Source organism: Camarhynchus parvulus, chromosome 1 (assembly GCF_901933205.1).
Source record: "Camarhynchus parvulus chromosome 1, STF_HiC, whole genome shotgun sequence".
In the NCBI taxonomy this organism is placed as follows: domain Eukaryota; kingdom Metazoa; phylum Chordata; class Aves; order Passeriformes; family Thraupidae; genus Camarhynchus; species Camarhynchus parvulus.
In genome coordinates this window covers 19,476,425-19,500,902 of record NC_044571.1, presented here as the reverse complement: position 1 = coordinate 19,500,902, position 24,478 = coordinate 19,476,425, and the positions used below count along the sequence as shown (strand labels likewise).

The following is a 24,478-nucleotide window of genomic DNA, read 5'->3' as shown; positions in this document are numbered from 1 at the left end:
GAGGGCTTTGCTTAAAAAGGATTTCCAGAGAGGAAGCTCTGACAAATAGAGTTCATATAGCAGTGCAGCCTAGCTCCCTCTCTGGAAGTCTCCTCCCAGCCAGCTATCACACATAAGTTACCAAAGAACATTGGGTTATCAAAGAACAGCAGATATTATCTTTTTAATTTTGGCACTTATGCCAGACCCCATATTCTACAGCAATCAGAATTTCCATTTACCATCTGATCAGCTGGATGCTCCTGGTTTAAAGAGCTAAAATGAACACATTTGGACTTCAACAATGCACTGATACAGCCTCCAGATGGGTTTCTAAAAAAACAAGCAGGTAAGCTATAACAAGCAAAAAACAACCAATCATAGTAGAGACAAATATAATTTAGCAAGTTGTGCTAAAGCACATATCTATCATCACAAAACAAGCACAAACAAAGCATGAACATTTGAAACAACAACAGCTGAAAATGCTACTAAAATGAAAAACTGCACAAGGAAACATATGAACAAGGCTTAAGACCCCTCTACTGCTAAAAATAAGTATTCAGTTGTGTGGAAGACCTCAGCATTACAGTCCTTTTCTGAGAAAGAAGAAAGAAAGAAGGCTCTAATTACAATAACAAAAAGTAACAATACAGAACATCTAGATTAAGATTTCAAAAACTATCCAAATAATCCAGGAACTCAAAGTTCATCTTCAAAAGTGAGTCAAAAGCTTCAGAAAATCTCATTGCAGAGATGATGGTGAGAACTATTCAGGGAGCACCAAGCACCATGGCAGCCAGGACAGACCCCGCACTGCTGGGTCCAGCCCCAGCCTTTCATCTGACTGAACCACACTGAGGGCCAGGTGGTGTGGCAAGCAGAGCCACAGCGTGCTGAACCACGCCATGACCTGAGCACCTTGGGCTCAGCACTCCCAGCAGTAAAGCAGGACATCACACCATGAGCAAGACAGGGCAGGGACACCCAAGCAGAAGTCAAAGCTCTCCTCTGCCCAGCGGTGGTGGCACTTCAGTGGCAATCCTGCATTACAGCCTTGCTGATGTTCACTTACATACTCATTTACCATACTGTGCTGTCTTCTGCCCTTCCTTGTCTTCTTCTATTTGAACCACACAGCTGGAATCACCTTTTCTTCCTCTTATGTTCTGGTCCATGAAGGAAACAAGTACTTACCAAGACTGCAAACACTTATGAGTCCAAGCTTTGTTTTACTGTGGGCAAGATCCTTCTGTCAGCCCATTTTCATACTCAATGCTGGAGGCTGCACCTGCTTGACAAAACCTCTGCCAGCTAAATGAAGACTTTTCAAAATAATTTCTTAAGAGCAAGGAAAAGACACACAGGTCTGATATTGATCAACACGCTTCAGAAGCTCAAAAAAGCCCACTGCTGCATTATAAACAGCAGCAAATTATGACTTGTGCTCCTTTTAAATAGCAGAATGGAAGCATTTATTTCAGCAAGCCAATTTGGTACCAGCTTTTTCCAGGCTGTGTGGCCCCATCTGCCTATTCCAGTTCAGTTTAGCTTTGACTGATCCCAGTTACATAACTGTACCCTTAAGCTCATAAATCGCAAGGTCAGTATCAGGTTAAACTCTTGCTGTGTAAGACAATATAGGCAAGTCCTGAACAGTCCCATTGCCACACCTATTTTTCTGTGTATTTGATGCAATTCCCAGCTCAAAGCTCGGCAGGAGATTTCCTTTCCTTCTTGCATACCTCTTCAATTTTTTTCCTTCTTCCATTTCTCTCACAGGTTATTTTTCCTTTTATAATGCAAGATGACAAAAATGAAAGTTAGAAAAGCTAAATTGACAGCAATGCTTCTGTACCATCATTTTATTACAGGCATTGAACTCAAGTGTTCTAGGCAGCACATCACACGGCCTGTCACGAGCACACTGAGCTACCATGAAATGGTAGGAAAAGTTAATGGTGTTCTGCCATATGTTCAATATTTTTAAATGTAAACAACCCACAAAAAAAGACAAGCTCAATGTCAGAACAAGTCTGTCCTAACAACACGCTGTCCTAAAGGTGTGAGCCCTTCTTAGCCCTGGGCTCCCTGGTGCTGGAAGAAGCAGGCTGGCTTGGTTAAATGAGGTGGCAGGAAACCAACCTGGCAAGTAGTTACTGAAAGTTCCCTGCCAAATCCCTGCTGAAGTTCTGCTAGGCCACTGTCTATCTGCCTCTGCAAAACACTTGAATTTCAGAAAGCTTTGGTTGGGGTTTGTTTTGAATTTTACTGATACCTTTAAAGAGCTACCCTGGCTTTCTTTGCATTTGTGAGACACCAGGAGAGTAGGAGTAAGAGTAAGGATATGCCTCACAGAGTAGAAACACACCAACAGCTTTGGAGAATGACTGAATGAAAGAAATTACTCTTCCTACAAGCCTGCTTCCAATGCTGGTGCTGGAGAGCATCATAATTTCTGCAACTTAGCAACTTCTGTCCCATCAAAAGTATGTTGCAGCACAAGGGAGAACAGCAGTTTTCATTCTACTGTGGAAAGAAATCATACCTGGAGTCACAGAATCACAGAAAATATTAGGTCAGAAGGGACCTCTGCAGGTCATCTGGTCCAATCTACTACTCAAAGCTGGGTTTTATCTTCAAAATTTGAATTAATCCTTTGAGCCTTGACCTGTCAAGGGCTGAAAATTTCCAAGAACAGAGACTCCACAGCCTCTCTGGGGAGCCCATCTCAACAGTTAACCACTCCTGCTGTGAATGCTTTTTTACTTAGATCTACTCAAAATTCCTCTTGCTGCAACTTGTGACTGTCATTGTGCAACTGACAATATCCAGCTGCACCTTCTCCTTAGTCCCCCATGTAGGTAGTAAAAGTGGATTTTCATTCCCCCTTGATTCTTCTCCAGCCTGAAACAAACCTCATCCTTTCCTCATGCACTAAGCACTCTCATCCTTTCATAGTCCTGATGGCCCTCCAGTCCATTTGCTCCAGTTTGTCAACATCTCCCATGTACAAAGTGCCCAGATGGGGCCTCACAAGGGTGAAATCCCTTCCCTTGACCTGCCTGTTACCTTTCTGCTCATGCAGTATGCAGATATCCTGCTCTCCACATTACACACCTTCCACAGCTCACTAAATGAGTTAGGCTAGCTCCTTTTCCTCTGGTCCACGTGAGGTGGTATAATTTATCTGCATTTGGGCTAAAAGACAGGCGGGAGGCTCTGTTATATAATTTACTCCAAGAAAGAAAAGTATGTTTATCTGTTACATTCACTCTGCCTCTGTTCAGGAGAGGTTTATGGAACAGAAAGGTTCCATCTGAGTCTTGGCAGGGCGAGGAAATCATATGTTCTCATACCTCAAGAAGAGAAAAGCGCTGAGATGCCTTTTGGATAGTGTGCCAGAGACTTAAAATATGTCAATTTGCCAATGTAAATCTTACCAACTATTAGGCTAAAAAGTTTCTTTAAAATCCTCCATATACGTTGGCTGCCAACTACATTGGATTCCTTCAGTGAATACAGAATTAAGGCCCTTTATCTCTAAAGTAAGAAAAACTTCTAATTGTGTCTATTTAAGTAACCCGGCTGCCTCATTTTCCTGGTTTGCTGTGGTTTGGTACCCACTCCCTGGCAGAGCCCACTCTGTGTAGCATTTCTGAGTCGACTGCCCCCTTCTAAAGTCCTACAAGACATGTCCCTGTGGTGTGCTGGAACAAAAGCTGTCACTGGATGCAGACACAAACACATGCTTGAGAAACAGTAGTGAAGCAATGAGCAAGAGGCACGCCATATTTTGTCAGTAGGAATGTTATGAAACAGCCACAAGAAAACTCAACCATATTTTTCTAATTTATGATAGAGTAGATAGGGTCTTATTTTGGAGCATGAAAATGTAATTTATCCCAATCTCTCTTTCTCCACCCCCCCTTTCAAATAGTAGTCTGCACTGTCATCAAATTAAATTAACAGTTAAACAGATCTGATTGCCAACCAGGACGTTATGAGGATTTAACCTTCCTATGAAGCTTTATTAATATTCCTATACACACATACACTTACAAAAGGAATTGTGGTGATGAGACTGAGTGCAAAATATTACCCAGAATCCTTTTAAGACTGAAGACAGGGGAAAGAGAAAAGGGATTGATTATGGTTTAAGAAGGATAAATATGAAATACAAACAATCAAAATAACAATATTTGAGAAGTGACAGCAGATGTGTCAATTCACATTCTTTAGCTTCAAATTCTCCCATTTCACATAATTGTTAGCTGGCCCCAGAGCCTCATAGCACTGTATAAAGAAACAATTGCACATCTTCTAAAAACGGAAGATGGTGAGATCTCTTAAACAGCTTGCCCAAAGACCCTATTGTGCCAAAATTTTTATGGGTTTATTCAATAAATTAAAAGGAATACCTCCTATGGGAAGCAAAAGACATAACAGAACTGAAAACATTTCCTGTAGGAGGAGTATTTTTAAATTTTTACAGAGAGAGGCAAATGAAAACTGAACACAGCACAGCCAACTGGTTTCTCACCACATTAGTCTCAGTAGGGTGCTACTCAACTGAAATTACCCTTCAGAGAAAAATGAAAAAGTTAGTGCTCAGAAATGATCTTGCCATATTACAACAGTGGCAGAAAACAAAGGGATAAAGTAAATAAAACCTGAAAATAGAAATGGAAATTTTGTATTAGTCTTCCTCTTGCAAAATCAGTTATATGTGCTCAGCGGAGGTACATGTAGTTCCACCACTGAAAATCAAGTCCAGGCTAATTCCAAGGCAATGCAAAAGAAATCTTAATTGCACTAAAAAACCTAAAACTAAATCCTTCCTTTGTTAGCAAGGTCTGCAACATACTTTGTACTTTGCTGAAAACCAGTTTGTCCAATTATGAGAAAAGTACTTATCATCTGACTTGGCCAATCCAAATAGTAGGCAACAGCTACAGTAAAGCAGCTTTTTTTTTTTCCTTTCTTTTTCAGTATGAATTTCAGGTGATGAAAGGAACAAGACACAGTATCTTCCTTTTTAATTTTTGGCAGGGAGGATAAAGGAAGCTATGCATAACAAGGTGTATTAGAAATGGATAAAAGACAAGCCCAACATAAAAAGGTCCAAGTGTGTGGAACAGAACTCAGAACCTAACACGACAGAAAAACAAGTTCCCAGCAGCCATGAGGAGAGTTTCTGCATTGGACTGACTGCTCATGTGAATTCTCACTAAGTGCAGTGCTCAAAAATCTCTTTCTGACCTCACACACTCAGAGTCCTCACGGGTAAATAGTGTAAGTCAGAAGGTCTTTTCTTTGAGAGGATACAGATGAGATGAAGTAGGAAGATCCAGAAAAGACAGTTCTGGTTTCATAACTGGGGACGCTGATGCAAGCTGTTCCCATGGCCAGGACTGTGAGGATGATGACCCAGGGATGACAGCTTTAGGGTGTGAAACTGATGCTTGGTTTTATGAGCCAGAGACACAGTACCTAACCTACTTCGGTCCAAAAACACAAACATGTGGTACCCAACATCTGGTTCCAGTACAACAATGTGGCAAGCATCAGGCACTGGAAGCTCATCAAATCCTTCAAAAACACTCTCAACTCTCCCGGGGATTTAATAATTCTTAGCTGACAACCGGAGTGGAAAAAACATGGAACTTGAAATAGCCAGTCTGTACACATCTAGGAAAAACTAAAACTCGACCAGAAAGCCTCAACATACATTTCCATTGACATGTATTAGTGTTATAGGATAAGAAAAGATTAAAAAAATTATTTTGAACAAGCACAGCTTAAAAATTTGTACACAATAATTGATACAAAGGTTTTAAAGTGAGGTGAAGAAAGTAAATTCCTAGGATTGAATGGTAACTAAAGACTTTGCTTCCCTCCTGATGCTCTGGTTTGATTAGCAGTCACCAGCCAAAAGGAAGGCACACATTTGAGTATTTGTTGAAGTCTGAAAGCTCAGTATCTTCCAAAACTGGCCAATAAGTTGCAAGGCCAAATGAAGTCTGAACCTTGCTCTGAACCTCCTTATTGCTCTCCTTACAGTTTCTACAATTTGAATGAAATATTTGGCCACAATCCAGACACCTGGTCCAGTTAGCAACCAGTGGAACCCAGGATGCACAAAAGCTGCATTTTCAAATGTTAACTTAATTCCAGTGGTGCTTATGCTCTCAAATACTGCGCCACATAGCCAGAGAATCAAATATGAGCAGCGTTATATCACATTTAAGGAGACTAAGACAGGATTGCCATTATGATTTTGATTTTTAGTACCTTTTTTAATTAAGATTTTAACTCTACAACTCTGACACTAGTACACTGAAGTTACTACGATGTCATCATGACTCTTCAGCCCTACTTGCTCAGAACCCCCTGCTGCTTTCAATTATGAAATTTACATCTGGAAGGAAAAAACAAATCCTCCAAACAGGCTTAATACCTGTACAGCCTTAATACTTGTACAGCCAGAACACTGCAGAAGAGACTTCTGAAATGTTCTTCACCTGCAAGCTGTCACAGGTGCAGTTCTTTTCATGCAATAGAGTCTGCAAAACTAAATGTGCTTCAAATCCACCGTGAAGTCAAGACAGCAGCCTGGGTTGTTAATATTTTAGAGGTTACTGAAAATTACTTTTCAGTCTCATTTCTATTCTTTTCACAAGTTCCTTTCCCATTACTTAAGCAATGCACACTTGAAAAATTCTGTCTGTCCTAGCCATCAATCCCCATATTTTCATCCAATGTCTTCAGACGTAATTTAGTCGAGAATGGGAAGAGTCCACTTGCCAAAATCGGAAATACTGAATATTTTTAGTTACTTTTAATTGCATTCCTGTCATGAGAGACCCACAACATTCCTGCCCACCAAATTTTGTAATTATAGAACACTTACAGCATTGAATGGAACAGACTCAGGCTGAGACTAATCTGTATGTCCAGTGGTTTGGAATGTCTTAGGCAAGAAAATAAAGCAGAAGAGTGCTCTATATATATAATCTCTCCAGAGCAGAGCAGTTCACTGGTAAATACCAGCACATACAGTTTTTAGTTTATTAAAAAAAAAAAAAACTTCAAAAGTACAGTTTTCACACATCTCATTAAGAAGACCCCTCAACAGAAAAAATGCAAGTTATAGATTTAAACATGCTAGACCCCCATTTTGCTTCCAGGACAGTTAATCAGAGCTCTGAAAGGGAATATGTGCCAACATGTCTTCTATCCATACAGCAAAATCTCTGGGTTAGGTATCAAGGTGCTTAAGGGTAACACACTGCTCTCACAGTTGATGTCCACCTGAACCTCCAGTGACACAGTTTGAGGCCATTTTCTCTTGTCCTGCCTGAGAGAAGAGAGGACCCCCACTTGGTACAAGGAAAGAGAATCTACACTGCCTTCCCAATGGACTTAAACTCCTGAAGTATCAAGCCAGTGAATTTACCAAAGCTGACCTGCCAAGGCACCTGCCAGCTGAAACCTGTGCTGTGAACGTTCACTACTTCTGATGGCCATACTATAAAATAATTCAGCTAAACCAATGTTCTGGTAGCGCAGATTAGCTTCTCCAACATCCTTGCAGCTCATCACAGTTTGGCCAGCCAGCAGTGCAGGAGACAGGAGGAGGAGGAGGGAGGAAGGAGGAAGGAGGAGGAGGAGGAGGTGGTGGTGGTGTGGAAGGGCCTGTCCACCCGCAGCAACCCGATTTCACTGAGAAGCAAACTGCAAGCTAAGGACGCTGCCCCCTGCCTCCCAGGAGCCAGGCATGCAGGTGGGAAGGCTGCAGATGTTAATGCTACCGTTACTTTAAAATCACCTCTCCCCCCAAAAAAGCATACTAGTTGGAGATGGTAATATTTAACTGGTTAGTAACACACAGATTATGACAGCAAAATAATCAGGCCGTATAAATTTAAGTGTCTAGAATTGGTTTCTCACAACAAATAGATTACTTGGACACATTCCCATGATTTGTCATATTTTAATCCACTTGCTGTGGCTTTCCGTCACCATTTTTAAGACAGAAAAATAAGCACAAGAATTAACACAGCTTGAGATTTCACACAGATCTATTAATCTTGAGCTATTCTGGACCCAACAAATGTATTTCAGTCAGTCAGTCAGTCAGGGTAAACACTTGCATCCTTAACTTGTGCAGGTCTACCCAGGTATGTTAGCATAAATGTATGACAAATTTTGGCAGAATCAAGGCATTAAGGTATTTCCAGGTATTTCTACCATCTTATCCATGATATTTAGCTTACTTAGAGACTTACCTGAGCATGTGAAACACTTAATGAAAACATAATAGACTTAATTTTGCAAGTGAAAGTGAATTTTCTTCAAGGAAAACGGCATAAAAGGACAGCTGAGATCAGATGGGAATTAAAGATGAATGCTTTTTTTCTCTTATTAAAAATCCCCCTTGGCCTTGTCCTGCTGAAACAACTGGAAATGTAGTTGATGATTTCCACAGACCCAGGAACAGGTTTTATGTTTAAGCAGCTTATATACATAAGCAGAAAATAGAAAGGTGAAAGAATGCTTATCATAAAAGTAAAGTTCTGCCAAAAAATAATCTTTACAGTTGTAAAAAGGTTCTTGTGAAGAAAACAACATGTCAATAAAGAACTGCCAGGTCACTGGGCAGTGACAGACACATCTGTCTCAGATGTGCTTCGCATTCAAAAATCTGTGGACCTAAGAAACACATTTAGGTGTGACCTGCTGCTGAAATTGGAAATCCCCTGTGCATTCAGGAATTCCACTAAAAATTATTTATGAGTGGTGGCATGAACTTAGCAGCAACCTTTCTCTCCCTAGGCCAGTTGATAGACTTGTCATATAAAATGCAGAAGTCAAAGAATTGCAATGAAAAAAAGGTAAAATAAGCAATGCATTTTATTCTCCTGGCGTCATAACAAAGCTAATATGGACACTGTGGCCTCATATACAGAAATCTCAGATCAGTGGGGTATGCCTGCTTTAAAACCTGACTGGAGCTGGGCCAGGTGCCCTACCCCTACAGCCCCAAGGTACCAGCTGTCCCAGGGCAGGATTCATCAGCACAGGCTGCAAATCCCACCTTCAGTGTGTCCCTGTGGATGCCACCACACTGATCCAGCTTGGGACAGGTGCAGGAGGCCTGGCCCAGAAGTTATAATTTTGAAGGGGTTCTGAAGGGAACTTCCATGGCATTTTTACTTCTCTTTACTCCTTTAAAGATTAAGGTAGTGGGGGAGAAAATAATTACCCCATTTATCTCCTAGTCCATAACCCTGTTGCTTCCACAGTGGCTGTAGAGCAGTATTTCCTAAAAAGGGCAATTAAACTGAAGGTGTTGGAATGAAGGTAAAGAAAACTGATTTTGCATTTATTTTATTCCCAACTTACAGGATGGGAATTTTTAAGTACTACAACTATAACTTTCACTGTTCATTTTCATTAGGCAGTCATCTATTCAGTTGTTTTTTACAGCCGAGTAAAATCATTATTGTGATGTATTTTATTTCCTAAGTTGAACAGAAATGGAACTACACACTTCTACTGAGAATACAATAATTTGAATAATGGGACCTTTTAAAGCTATAATATTATAAACAGTTACTTCCTTTTCACCCAATAAAATGTGGGTTTTTCCACCTCCTCAAGCACATTTGCTTTGCCACAGCCAGGATGAAGCTCTAGAGACAAAAAAATCCTTCACTTACAAAAAAATGCACCTCTTCAAATAACCACTAAATAGGAAGCAAACAACTAAGTCCTTTATTAATAATGCTGTTTTATAATGAGACCAGACTGAATGACCATTAGGATGCATCCCTAAAACAATAGGGAGAATAAGATAAATATTATGTATGAGCAGTTTCTTCTAAAATATAGATTAATATAATTTGTAGATGTCTTTGCTGAACAACTAAGTTCATATCTGTATAATGTCTTGAAATAGCAACTCTGAAACCAGCAAGTATCAGGTTACATGAGGACTGACATAAAACACTACCAATTCACAATGACAACACTGGCCCACTGCAGGAGGCCAGCACACCCTGCTCCTGACATCACAGCCTCACCACCGTGACTGCTGGGACAATGACATCCCTCCCAAAAAAAAGGCGTTGACTATTTTAAAATGCTCAACACACACCAAATTAAGTAAGAACCAGTAGTTTGCAATATGCAGTCTGAAGATGTGATGTGCTGCATGTTTTGACACACAGCAGATCTGAAAAAAATGCCCCAAGTGTCCACCACCATAGATTCAGTGAAAAAAGGAAGACCTGCTTAGATTTACATACCAGAAGCCATGCTGTGAGTCTTGGACTCAGTCAGGACACTCATCACAGGAAATCCTATGTATGTTCTGATAGACCTTATAACATCATTAGTGGATAAGCGGCAAACTTATCCTTAAGTAGTGTGATCACCTTTTATCTTACTGTCCACTGGAGGTTTTTATCCTTAATTAGCGTGGTCACCTACTTTCTCACTGTTCACTGATGCTACAAATCCCACAAAGTTCTTTGAGACCATGAATTTTTTATTATCTTAGAATTCAAGCATCAGGATGAAATATTGCTTAGACTAACTTCTGATTACAAGATCTCATAATAATCCATTTTTAAAACTGCTAAGATTCTTCACCACCTCTTTCAACATTAGCCAGCATCATGCCTGAAGTTGCCACTCACATGTTGACACTCCATCCCAATTGGCAGACACTAACGACTTTTATACTCCAAGCAAACAGGGAGATATGGGAGCTCAGGGTAAGATGCAGCCTTTGCCCATGAAAACTGCATTTTGTAATCTTGTGCTATCACGATGCCCAGTTTGGTTTTGATCTGATATTGATGTGTAAGGCAACCATTTTACAAGGACTTCCACATCCCACTGCAACAATGGGGCTGTTTTAATGATGCATCTAATTATTGCCAACTATTTATAATAAGTTCATCTGAAATGGAAATGGAAATGCTGTGCTCTGATCCCAGTTCTCCAGAAGGCACTACTGAACAGTTAAGCGGGAACCTCATCAACACGAACAGGATGGAGAATTTCTCAAAACAAAAAAATTTCTTCTGCTACAAAGGGCTCAGCATAACCAACTTGATGAGCAATTGCTACCAGGAAACAATGCCACATTTTTTGAAAACATTCATCCACATGGTATGGTATCTGCAGCCCAACATCGATGACATCCAAGTTAAATGAATAAATACTTGCATTGCAAAGTTGGATTTGTCTTGGAATACAATTGCTCTTCATGTGGTACTGACAGATGTGCGTTTTCAAATAAATCACAACTCACTGGGTGTGTTCACATCAAAAATAATTTGTCTGTCTTGTTAGAAGCCATCACATGCTTCAGTTTAAGAGGTGTGAAACTGGGAGGGGAAGGTTTTACAGGCCTGGGACAAATACACGTGGAACCCGTCGAGGGAACCTCAAATATCCGACCCTCCAGCGCCGCAGATGCCAGCTCCCGGCACCAACACCCGCGGCGGCCTCGACGGCCCCGCGGCACGGGGCAGACCCGCACGGGTCCCGCTGCACCGCGCACCCACCGCGGGCGCTGCTGGAGCCCCGCGGGGCAGCCCCGCCGGGCCGGGCCGGGCCGGGCCGGGTGGCGGCGAAACACCGGGACGGGGGCGAGGGCGGCGCGGCGAGTGCCCGTCCCCCGGGGGCGGGCGTGCCTACCTCGGATTTCCACACGACGTAGGCGGCGGGGCGAGGCTCGGGCGGCGAGGGTTGCCCCTTCCTCTGCTGCAGCCAGCGCCGGGGCGAGGAGAAGATGCTGTTGGAGGGGCTGGCGGTGCCGCTCAGCGCCAGGGCCGAGGGGGTGCGCGCCAGGAAGGGCAGCTCGCAGCCGGGACTCCGCTTCCCGCGGAGGCTCTCCTCGTCAAAGAGAGCACTGCCCGGCGGCGAGCGCTCCAGTGGGGTGCAGGGGGTGGAGAAGGAGGCGCCGTGGAGCGGCGGGGCGCCCCGAGGAGCGCGGCGCTCCCCCAAGGGGCTGCCGGCGGCCCGCGCCCGCGGCGCTCGCCCCGCGCCCTCGCCGTCCTCCCGGCCGCCGCCGATGATGGCGGGGTCGAGGCTGCGCGTCTGGCGGAGCCTCCGCTTGGAGAGGCTCTTGGCGGCGGCGGGGGCGGCGGCGGCCGGGGAGGAGCAGGAGAAAACGCTGCTCAGCAGGCTCTGCGCCGACATCGCGGCGGGCGCTGCCCCGGGCACGGCGGGGCGGCCGGGGGTCCTGCCTGGGCTCTCGCTGCCTTTGCCTCCAGCCCCCGCCAGGGCGGGCGCGGAGCGGCCCTCGGGGCGTCCCCCACGGCCGGGCTCAGCCCCCGGCAGCGCGGCCCGACGGCGGCACCGCGGGGCTCATGGCGGCGTCCGGCGCTGGGGCTGCTCCGGGGCTGCCGCCGGCGCGGTCACTTTGCTGGGAGGGAGAGGGAGGGAAAAAAAAAAAAAAGTTACGAGAGAAAAGGGGAGGGAAAACGGCAGCAGCGGAGCTTTTATCTGGGCTCGCCGCAGGCTGCCAGAGTCACTCCCCCCTCGGCCGCGATGCGCCGGGAGCCGCGGGCCGCCCCACACACACACGCACACACAGCCGGTCGGGTCCGGCGGTGGCGAGGCCCGTCCGCCTCTCCTCACGGGGCGGGAAGAGCCGCTCCCGGTGTCGCCCGCACCTCGCTGTGCCGCGGGACGTCCAGGTCGGGGGCGCGGGGGAGGCAGCCCCGCCGGGCTGCGCGGGCACCGGCGCTGCGGGTGCCACCCTGGGCCGGTGCAGCTGCGTTTGGGGAGCGATCGAGCAGCGGCGGCAGCCGTTCTCCGGAACGATCGCTCCCGAGGTGCAGCCGAGCCTCGGTCTGACCCTTCTGAGCCTTGCGCCGCATCCCACTCCGGCCCCGCTGCTGCTTATGGAACCCCCGTCCGCCCCACCTGTGTCGGGCAGAGATGATATCTCCAGAAAAAACTTCCAGCAACAAACAGGATACTCACGCTGTGCAGCACACGGGACAGGGTCTTCAACGGAGCTCGATTTGTAGCTGTGTTCTGGCCCACGTCTCTCTTCCATCCTCTGAAACACCTCCTTTGAGGGCGCATGGACGTGAGCCCCACAGGCAGCATGGGTCACCGAGACCTGTAACTCTTCTGCTGAGTACCTCACGGCCACAGAAAAGGACAGGAGTGGGACCAGTGAAGCTAAGCCTCCCCAGGACAAGTAACTGAACGTGTTTATCTTCCATTGAGACTTTCTCTGTTCCCACTGCAAGCATAGGCAAGGAAACATTTACTAGAGAGACGGAACAAACTTGGGGAAAGCAAAATTGTAAAGAAATGCAGAAACAGAATGCACAGAGAGGGACAATACCATGCAGCTCCGTGAAGGCAGCCAGCTCCTTCTCACCTGGAGTGAAGGAAGCAGCCCCTCAGCTGCAGAATCTGGCTCCTGCTGCTGCTCCTAGCTGGGAATATTAGCAGTCCCCCTCCCCTCACTGCGGGAGTTCAGCAGCGATGTTTGTCGGGGTTTTCCTGGATCTCCAACACCATCATTTACTCAGTGTTTAAACCTTATTAAGTAACCTTTAGCTTCATGGGTGGGTTTGTTTCTGTTGCTATTGTGTCAGTGAATGCTACAACTGCTAAATTTTTCTAGTTGGAAAGCAAAACACACAGCACCAAATCCTGTTTTTCTTCCTGATCTATACTTTTATTTATGGAGTAAGTTGAAGATGCTCAAGGACAACCCCTGTGTAAGTGGCAAACCTCCCGACTCTCAGATGAGCTCACAGTTAGACTGCTGATTCCATGGGGCCTAAGCATCCTTCTTTTGACTTGAAAACCCACCAGCTCCCCAAAACTGTTGCAAGCAGCTCTTAGAAAATTTGCCTAGAAAGACTGGTTATTTTGGAAAAAAAAAAAAAAAAAGCTCTAGCATGACACAAGGGTTATTTTCTCTTCATGCTGCATTTTCTCCTCAGACCCTAGTGCAGGGTTGTGTTGTTCTCTCTGGGGTCCTGGAGCCAATGCAGGTAAATGCTCTGTGGCAGCACTTTCTGGTTTCATCAATAGAGTAGGCACTTCTGTCCTCTGTGGCTTTGTTTAAGGTTCATGAACAGCAACAGCACACAAGTACATCCACTTTCAAAGGGAGGTGTTCTGCTTTTAGGTAATGTTTCCAAATGAGATTTTTTTTTTCTTGGTCTGCAAAGTAGCTTTTCCCTCTTATTTTCATAAACTGTCCTATTGCCTAATTCCAAGTTCCTCCACAGCTAAGGTTGCAGCTGTTTCTGTTTAGAGCTTCATTTCATTTTGCCTCCTCATTAATGCCTTCAATAAGGTCTCATGCTTGAGACTAAAAAGAAGGTCTGAAGCATAAAACAATCTGCATTTGTTTTTGCAGTTCTGAGCCTATTCTACTAGTTTAGTTGAGAGACACATCTGCAATACAAATATACATACATGTGGCTACAAGTATTTGCTCTTTTTGTCCTGTACAAATATCATGGGAACATAAAGGGACAGGAAGACACGAGGAAAAAGCAGAGAGAGAAATTCAGAACTGTAAGGAACTCATCACATGAGGGCAATCACATTTGCCTCCAAGATTCACCAGAAGCAGTTCCCTGAAGCAGTGAGGTGCCCTGCCCGCTTTGAAGGGCTGGTACTCCTGGGCACAGCCAGTTGCCAGCAGGCAAACCCCCAAGTTTCCGATTCAGATCCTTACACGCTGCACACACAGCCTGTGAAAGGAGACTGAAACGATCAGATAAGTGCATAGTTAGGAGCATACGTCACAAGCAGCAGCTCTCAATGAAGTGGAGGCAAAGCATTCTTCCTTCCACCTGCTCAGCCCAGGTGTTACTTATTGCCCAGCTGGTTTTCTTCATTAAAGCCTCCATGAAAAATTATAGTTTTCATGAGACAGAGAGGATCACAGCTACAATTCAAAGAGTAAAGGCAGCATATGCATAGAGATGCTCCATGTAGACAACTTCACTGCTGGTCTTAGCTGCTGTCTGCATCTTTCAGGGGTAACAGCAATAAAAGCACTTACTGATTAGTTTGGAAGTTTCTGTTCATTATCACTGTGAACTGCATTATTGTGAGACCTGGCATCACCATCCTGAAATAGGCTTGAGCTCTTAGTGGGCAGTGTACTAGCAGAGGACAAAAACACAGTCCTAATTCCCAAATTTTCCTGATAACTTCCAGCCACAAGATACTGTCTGGGCAGCCATATCTGCAGAGAATTAGTGAGATAATACTAGTGGATTTGATGCTGCTAGCCCTTCTTTTTTGAGGCAAAACACTGGAACAGGCTGCCCAAGGAAGTGGTAGAGGCATTGTCCCTGGAAGTATTTAAAAAACCTGTAGAAGTGGCCCAAATTATTTCTATTTATACCTTCATTGCCTTGACCTTCACCAACAAAATCTCGCAGCCCTTTGTGCCTCAAGGTGGAAATACCTGTAAACGGGGGAAAAGGACCAAGTAATGGATCTTTTCTTGAGGAGTCACAGACCAATCAAGTCTCAGGAGCCAGTGGGGATGAATCTGAGAGTGCTCAAAGAGCTGAATTATGTCAGGAAGGCCACTTTTTATATTTGAAAGGCCATCAAAATTTGGAGAAATACCTAATGGCTTGGAAAAGGCTGGATGCTGCACCTGTCTTCAAATAGAGGAAGGACTACCCAAGCTGCTAAAGGCTGGTGTCTTCACTTCAGGAAAATCACAAAAGCAAGTTCTCTCTGGAAGCCATTTCTGGGCACATAGAGGAGAAAAATGTGACTGGAAGAGTAATGTGATTACCAAGGGTAATAATCAGTGATGGAACAGGCTGTGGAATCCCTGTCACTGATGGTTTTCAAGATCTAACTGAAGAAGGCACTAGTTTTTGCCCTTCTGTGACCAGGAGGTTGGAGTATAGACCGCTTGAGATTCCCTCTAACTTTGATCACTTTCTGATTCTAAACAAATATTAATTTTGAAGCAAAGTCAAGAAAATCTTAACCTTCATAAAATTTTCAGAGACTTTGTGTAAATGCCTGTCACCTGACTTAATAACAGGCATGTTACATGGCTAAGTTTTAGATAAACTATGGTCTTATTGTTATTTTAACAATGTCTTGTTTTATTAATGCCCCATTAAACTGAAATTGGAAGAAGTGACTGTCACCTGTTTTGGTTGAATTTTTTAAAAAATATTTTTTTATCAAAATGAGAGTGTATTCATCTCAAGAATTAAATAAAGCCTGTTTTGTTCAGACTTCTGAAAAATCCCTGAAAATAAAGGTGATTTGGAAAATAGTAAGTTTTTGTCACTCTAATTATTTCTTTAGAATCTATTAAACATTAAAAAAAAAAACCACACAAAACCCCAAAGCCACTCCTTTACCTTACTTTTTTTTTCTTACAGAAGAATTGCTGAGTTTGTCATTCCTGGGATTTGAATTATTTGGTCAAAAAGGATTTAATCTGAAATATATCTCTTCCAGTCTTTCTGTGAAACTGAAAGAACTGGTATATTTTTTTACAGAACTTATGTCTTTGTTGCAGTGGAATTGATCTATAAACATTTCAGCACAGCAGTCAAGGCTGCTCCTCCAGAAGAGAGTGCTACAGAAGTGTTTGTGGAAGCAGCTGTGGAGTGCATGAGTCCGCACAAGGAGCCAGCACCCAGCTTTTACTCCAGTGGGGTTCAACCTTCACCCAGCTGGTGACCTACTCAGTGCTTAGCTAGGAAAGCTGAATCTGTGTGGCAGCACCCCCAAAAAAATTAAAGAAAAAGCCATTTTCTGTAAAGAGAAAAAGAGATTTATTCATACTGGAAGGGAGAAGCGATGTAATGCCACTATTCCTCAAAACATTTGCTATACTGAAGCAATAATAATGACATCGGGGCGCCTACTACATATCCTTACAGAAGTTATATATACAGCATGCAAATCTTTTATATAGCATATCATATATCTAACTAAATGTGGGGTATATATTTGTAAATGTGTGTGGATATACATATGTACATTTAGATATACATATATGTATAGAGCATGCATATATATACACCGGGATTGGGGGTCATTTTTTGAGCGAGAGGCAGAGTATTCCGCTCTCTGTGCTCCCCTCCACGCATTCCAGCGCCGCCCGGACAATCCCCTGGAACGGCCCAGGGATCGGGGAACCGCGGGGGGCGGGGCCGGGGCCGCCCGGGGGCGGGGACTCGGCTCTGGCCCCGCCCCTCGGCCCCGCCCCCGCCGCGCGCGCCGCCCGCAGCCGCCGTGCCGATGCCACGTGGGAGGCGGCGGAGCCGCCGCCGCCGCCGGGCCGGAGTCGCGGCCCCGCTAACGCTGGGGACGGCGCTCGCCGGCCGCCGCGAGGAGGGGAGGTCGCGGAGCCCCCGGGACCGCACCGGGATCGCCGAGACCCGATGGGTGCTCGGCGCGGTGGCGCCCGGCTCGCGGCTCGGCCTCCCGGGCCTAGAGGCGCTGGCGGCGGCGGCCGGGCCTAGGGGCGGCTCTCCGCCCTGGGCGGCGCCCTCGCTGCTGCAGGTGCCGGCGGCGGCCCAGCCGGCCCCGCGGCGGGACGGCAGCGACCTGCCCGCCGGCGCGCCCGCCGCCCTGGCCGTGCTGCGGCTTCAGCCCGGCGCCGAGGGCTCGGCGCGGGCGGCGGCAGCGGCGGCGGCCGGGGCCGCGCCGCGCCTGCGGACCGTCTACGTGAACCCGCGCTGGCTGGAGCGCCAGGCCGCGCTGGGGGCGGCGGCGGCGGCGGCGGCGGCCGCCAGTCCCTGCGCCGAGGCGGCAGCGGCGAGCGGCGCGGCCGGGGCCCCGGCCCCGGCCCCAGCCCCGGCCCCAGCCCCAGCCCCTGCTCCGGCTCCGGCAGCGGCGGCGGCGGCGGGGCAGGGCGAGGCCGAGGCGGCGGCCACCCCCTACGTGGGGCTGCGGCGGCCGCTGGGCTACAAGTTGGCCAAGGCCACCAAGGAGCGGATCTGGCGGGGGGAGTTCATTGACCTCTTTTCCTTGCTCCACACAGAGCTGGCCCCCGAGCACGGCCCGCGCCCGGGGGACACGCTGGACCAGTGGGTCTCGGCCTTCCTGGTGTACGCCAGCGTGCTGTGCGAGAAGCACCCGGCGCGCTGCGGAGCCATGTTCAAGTACCTGGACACCATCCGCAAGCTGCACGCCACCTACGGGGGCACCTCCTGGATGAACTACGATGAGGATTTCCGGCGGCGGGCGGCCAAGAACCCCTCGCTGCCCTGGGGCGACGTCGACTTGGACCTGTGGATGAAGTGGATGGCGCCCCTCAAGTCGCTTGTCCCCCGACGTCTGCGTACTGACAGCGAGACACAGGCCTCGCCGGCCCAGCCGCCACCGCCGGGCCAGAGCCCTAAGGAGGAGGAGAAAAGCCAGGTGTGATGGGCCGATGGCCGCGTGTTTCTCTGCTCCGCTGGCCAGGCATGGCGCTCCCTCGGATGGGAAGAGGAGAAAGGGGCAGTTAGGGTGCCCTTGTTTGGTCGGCAGCTCTCATCTCATGGCCCTGACCCTTTGCTCGTGTTGACCATAGGGACACGGTATCACGGGTGCCCAGCTGGCCACCGTGAGAAGTGTGCATGCGGATGTATGCTCTGAGCAAATGTTTGAGCATTTATTGCTCCAGCCACCAGAAAATAGGAACTCCACTAATTCCTTCTTCTGGTGTATTTTTTGCATTTTCCTGAAGACATTAGACTAAAGATGTTCTGTGGTTTTGTTCTTTTCCTCTGAGTTGTCTTTAAAAATCAACTTTCTCAGCAATACAGTTATCTTTATGTAAGGCATAGAGTACAGACTCTCCTGTTACTATGGGAGCATGTGGGCGGTTGCAGACAGCATGGGATGGCAAAAAATTGATATGAATAAAGATAAACTTCATTAAGAATGCCCACAGTGTGCAAATTCACCACGATTTGAAGATTAAACCTGTTTTGGGGCTCACTAGATTTAATCCATAAGTTAGAGCCTGTTTTTTGGGAAAAGATGATGAGTGTGATTAGGAGAAGTAGGGGGGATTTTGTGTACTTGGTTTGCTTTCAGTACAGGCCTCACTGTATGAATTGGTATAACCTGTGGTGGATGCAGGCAGGTCTGCCCTTTCTCCTGCCTGAGGCATGATGCTGAGCTCCACAGCCGGCTGCCTGTCTATATTAGGGGTTGTGCTGCTTCTCTTACACTGGTGACTGCAGTCTGCCAGATCCCCAGCCCAAAAAATTTAGCTGAATGCTGAATGTTGAGCTTCATGCCAGCTGAATAGTGACAGAGAGATTCTGTTATGTTTGCTATGTTTATTTCTACCCAGTTATTTTTTACAACTGTAGAAAGAACTTTTGCCTTCCATAAGAATTTTTGTTGCTTTAGCAGATGCTGTGCTTGTCCGGGATTGCCAGCACAGGGGGACTAAGTTCTTTGCTTTGACTCATGTTAGCCTGGTCCCTTTTCAAGGCATCTGAAAGTGCTTGGTGTATCACACCAAGTCTTGCCTTTGGTACATATCAAAAGTAACTTCTCTAGGCCAACCTGTGACAAAGAAGGGGAACAAACACCACACAGTAAGATAGATAAACCCAGGCCTGCTGGCCTTGCACCTTCTGTGGTTGATGCTCTGTGTTCTGCAGCTTTTTCTGATATGTCTGTTTACATTTCTCCATTCTCAAGGTGAACAGCTCAGTTCTTGTTTTTCCTGCAGATCTTATGTGAGCACCAGATGGGCAATGGCTTATGGTTTTCATCTCATGTGAGACTGGACCTTCATCTTGTCATGTTAACCACTCTTGTAACTTCTTCCACAGCAGCTGGTCTGTCAGTGCTGAGCTTTGCTGGGTGTTCTGCTGAGGCACCGGGGGTCTCAATCCCCTTTGATTTCATGGAAACTTCCTAGTTGATTTTTATCAGTGGCATTGTTGTATTTTTCCCCCAGAAAGTGTAAAGAAAAAAATAAACATGTTTATTTTAACTCTTACAAAATATCAAAGGTTTAATGTTTGTAAAATGAGTAGTACTTTAGCAGCACAATGAAAAAGTAAAACTTGGGCAATTAACTGTTGTGGTTTCAGCCACCTTTCTGTTATTAGAGCAGTTTTTAATTGGTAGCATATAGTCTCTTATAACTGTTTAAAAATGTCCTTAAATGAAATGATGGTTTAGGCAGCTGTCAAATGTAGATGAGGCCTAGGATAAAGCATGAATTTGTCATTGGCCACAGCAAGGAAATATTTTCTTGGAGGTGACCTGTGTGTTTCCCCATATCTCCCCAGCTCATTGCAAGCTCTCTTTACGTTGTGTAAAACTACTTCAGCAAAATAAGATGTGACATCACTTGGGCAAAAGAACTGGGGAATTAAAATGGGAGAGAATACCTTTTTATGGCCTCAAGACTTTGGACAGAACCTAAGCTTTTCAACATTCACACTGTCAAGAGGAAGAGGAGGTGTTTTACAAAAACCTTTTTTACCAGGCTGTTGTTTTGAACTTATTTTCTTTTTGTAGTTTTGAGGGATAGTGTTAGGCAGCCTGACTGGATTTCATTCCCCCTTTTAGTCCAAGATTCCTTGAATTTCAGCATCATTTAGTTTAGTGCCTGTATCTCTAATTCTGCATTTTCACAGCGGGTTAAACAATAGAAATTAAGTCAAAGTGTAGAAAGCATTGTGTCTGAACACAGCTGTCCTTTCTAAGGCACTGGTGAAGAGCTGTAACTTTGCATTACATGGAAAGAGCAAAGTGAGAAATCCTAGTTGTAGTTTGAGTGCGATAATTGGTGTGTGTGTAGGATAGCTGAGAGTCATTCCTGCAAATTTATGTCTGTGTGTATAACTTCAGACAACTCTTTTTTTTCCCCAGACTCCATGAAAACAGAAGACCAGTTGGGATAGGAGTCAGACTAAGTGGGTGAGTTTATTTATAAAACTGAATAACTTTGGATCTTAAATATTTGCAGATTTGTTAAATACAGAATTTCTTATTGGTGCCAACAGCCTGACTCCGTTGGTGTTTAAGTGGAGCTCTGGTATTCTAGTGCATTCTTTTACCTCTGCTTCTGTTGCGTTGCAAGCTGTGCTAGAGAAGACGTAGGAAATTCATTTTACCCAATCAGCAATTGTAACAATGGACTACAAACCTGCAGAGCAAGCCAGTTTGCTGGAAAACAGGAATTCCTGCAGCGCAGCACTTGTCACAGACTATCCAAAGAGGGCAAAGATTCAGGAAGGTGAATAAATTGAACACTGGTTGAATGAGGTCAGGAACACTCTCCCGGAGGAGAATCCTGCCCTAAAATACTGCTTTGAAAGTAAAAGCCAATTTAATGCGCAGATTAGACCTTCTCATTTGACTAAACCTGTGTGCAATCCTGGATCTTTGCAGATCACAACCGGACACTTCAAAACCCTTTGTATTATATTTGTTTAAAAAAATAAATCATAACTTGTCTTGTTACAGCTGTTACTTTTGCCATTTCATTGAGAGTATCTGCAACATAAATGTGTATTTCACTCAGAAAAGTATCATACACTTGGGATAATAACTCAGGTTGTCAACAGAATTATTCTGTTAGGCTCAGTATCCTCTTTCCATTGTTCTGCATTAACCATTACTGTCATTGTCAGATAGCCCAGTTGTGCATTACAAAATTCTTCATCAATTATAATGATTTACCTAAGTTATAATTTTGTTTTTATCCTAGTAGATTACTTAGAATCATGACTATCAGACTAGACCTTTGTAGTCTGGTGTTCATGAAAATCTTTTTCACTGATTCACAGTTTTCATTCTGCATCTCAGTATTTTGTTTTGTTCTCCTTTTTCCTTGCATACTAAGGGGTATGGTCGAGGTAATACTATGATCCAGTAATGCACATGATGGTAAGGGTTTGCCTTTAGTTGTTTCAGGAAAAAGCTGCCCTTATGTCCTCTCCCTTTCTCAATATTTCCAATAATATGCATAACATAAAGTGTTTGTAAATTGATATCAAACTGTTTGTGACTTCACCTAAATAAATTTTTATATTTAAATGCTATTCTTAATCTTACCGGGTTTTTTCCTCCCTTGTTCTTGTATTGCCACTTTGCTTTTGTATTCACTTTATCACCTGACTTTTTACACAATTTCTGGTTTTCAGTTATTAAAGCGCAACTGAATTTTAATTAACAAGTGAAAATTAATCTTTGGAATTTTCTTCCAAGATTTTGCATAAAGACTTCATAGTGTAGCTGTAGTTGTCATAGCTTATTCATCTGCCAGTTTTTGAGACAGTGATGCACATATTGGGCCTTGAAAATGAAATAGCCTCTGTACTAAAATACTTAATAGTCTCCAAAACTGATCTAGTGAACGCTGAGATTCTTGCATTTGATACAGTAGAATATCGACCACTTTTACACATTACAAAAGTACTTTTTGTTTTCAGGAAGGGGCTTAAGCTCAATCATCTGATCACTCATGCTATTTTTCCCTTGTCCTCCGGTTTTAAGAAATCAGAACCTGGTTACTCACTGGTCTGTGCTGTGTTTGTTACCATCATTGCTACATGAACCACATGGCTGCTCCATCACTGCAGGGATCTCTGCCTGAGCAAGGGCTGTAGTGTCAGGATTTGAGGAGAGGTCTGGGAAGAGGTGGATGTGGAGTGAGGAAGAGTGAGCAAAAACTGGTCTCATCTGCCTCCCTTAAGAGTTATACAAGTGTGGGTCTTAACCTACAGACTCAGAGCCACAAAGCAGCAAGTTTTGGTTTTTGTGTCTGCTTTGAAAGCAGCATAGCCAGCCGGAGTCTAAAACACTTCCTAATGTTCTTTGCTGAGTCCTTCTGCCAAGAATGTTTTGGGTTTGTTTGTTACTCTCTCCAATTTTCATACAGTCTGGTGCCCTTCCTGGCACTGTCACCACCCAGTCTCCTGGTTGCTGCTGGTTCTGGGTTGGACCACCCTGTCTTCCCTATCTGCTGTAGAGAATTGCCAGAGCTCTACCTTGCTCTGCAGTGTCAGTGGCTGCTTTAAAGTCACTGCCTGCTTTCATAATGAAGTTGTGTTTCATGTCATTGGCAGTGATGTTTTGCAATGTATGGGACCTCCTCCCCTCTGCTGTTTTTCTTCCTCACTCTGAGCCGCCCTGTAATTTCACTGTGGTACTTGTGCATCCTTGCATTAGGGTTTATTGTTGCATGTGTGCTTTGCCTCTCATTGCTGTGCTGTAAGATTCTGCAGGAAATCTCCTTCTACACTAGTTTCTCATTAAAATGTTGGACTTCAAGGGATTTCTTCAAATTTCAGCAGTTAAGTTACTGCATGGATTTGGCTCTATCCTTGACACTGGGGATAACACTTTAATTAAGTGATATGTGAGGATAGAGCACACACTTGGAGAGAGGTTTGGGATTGAACCATGATTCTGTTCCTCTCGGAGTAACTGTGATCTGCAGTGGAAACCAGTGACACATAGGGAGTTATTTTTCTACAAATACTATTTCTCTAAGGGCTATTTCATAGCATGGGGGATGTCTTTGGTATAGTTGAAATCTCTTATGCTTTGCTCTAAAGATTTTGAGCATTTGTGCAAAGGTGATGCAAAGCTTTTCACTAAGACTGATGGAATTTCCAGTTGGGAATATTTGTGAAGTGTGTGGGAATTTACTTGTATGGGAGGACCAGCAGCTTATGGAAAACCAGTTTTCTCTCAGTTAACTAGAATTACTTTTGAGGAGTAATTTCAAATAAGTTTATTTTTAGGGATTTCTAGCAGGATAACTTTTTTTCCCCCACAGATGTGCTTTTTCATGTTCTGGACTTATATGCATTGTTATTGCAAAGAACAAATCAAAACTAATGCAGTGTGATTCTGACAAAACACAAAACAAGTTGCAATGTAGGGATAAGACTAAAATACGTAGTTCTTTCAGTAAGCTGACATGCTTGGGGAGTTCAGAGTTGAGCTGTAACAGAAGTAGTCAAATAACTGGGATTTCTAACTTCCACCTGTGTGCAGCAGTTCAGTTTGAGGTATTTAAAGCATCTGAAAAGACAAGGCTGTTACTACTCCTCTGGCCTTATTAGTACAATGATGTGTCTTTAAAGATAAGGTGGCAGCAGAGTGTTTCACATGAGGTAGCCTGTTGCAACTTCAGTTGACCAAAACTACTTCCAACTTCTGATGAGATCTTCTCAGTGTGACTTCCAATTTAAGCTTCAAACATTGCTTTCCAATCTTCTGCTGTCTTGAATCATTGTACCAACTTGGTTATCTTCTTTATAAAAATCTGGTGAGCACAGCAGACATCTTCTGAGGGCAGCGTCTGATCAGCCTGTCCGTATGTACAGAGCCTTTCACTCTGTGTGGGTAGTTCTGCCAGGTTGTGTGGTCTAGCATGAAGGAAGTCAGAGAGTGTCTGGTGTGGCTGGGTGGAGAGCACACAGGAGGCTCCCCATTTGCCTGCAAGGCTTGTGTGGTTTTGAGAAGCTAG

The 24,478-nt window shown here is 45.0% G+C and overlaps 2 protein-coding genes across 2 annotated transcripts in view; one reads left to right on the top strand and one right to left on the bottom strand.

The window, feature by feature from the left end:
• Positions 1–12,198, bottom strand: part of ARHGAP6 (Rho GTPase activating protein 6) — a 292,853-nt gene extending 280,655 nt beyond the window's left edge. The window contains exon 1 of the mRNA XM_030943793.1: positions 11,695–12,198. Coding sequence (XP_030799653.1) covers positions 11,695–12,198 — 504 coding nt within the window. The remainder of the gene's footprint in view (positions 1–11,694) is intronic.
• A 5,076-nt stretch (positions 12,199–17,274) lies between these two features.
• Positions 17,275–22,052, top strand: LOC115911445 (skin secretory protein xP2-like). Its single transcript, XM_030962431.1, has 3 exons — positions 17,275–18,399; positions 20,866–20,913; positions 21,000–22,052. The coding sequence occupies exons 1-2, from the start codon at positions 17,275–17,277 to the stop codon at positions 20,872–20,874; spliced, it is 1,134 nt and encodes a 377-aa protein (XP_030818291.1). The 3' UTR covers positions 20,875–20,913; positions 21,000–22,052.
• The last annotated feature ends 2,426 nt before the right edge of the window (positions 22,053–24,478 follow it).

Coding starts and splice junctions, on each gene's coding strand:
- LOC115911445 (XM_030962431.1), top strand. CDS start 17,275: ATGCCACGTGGGAGGCGGCGGAGCCGCCGCCGCCGCCGGGCCGGAGTC.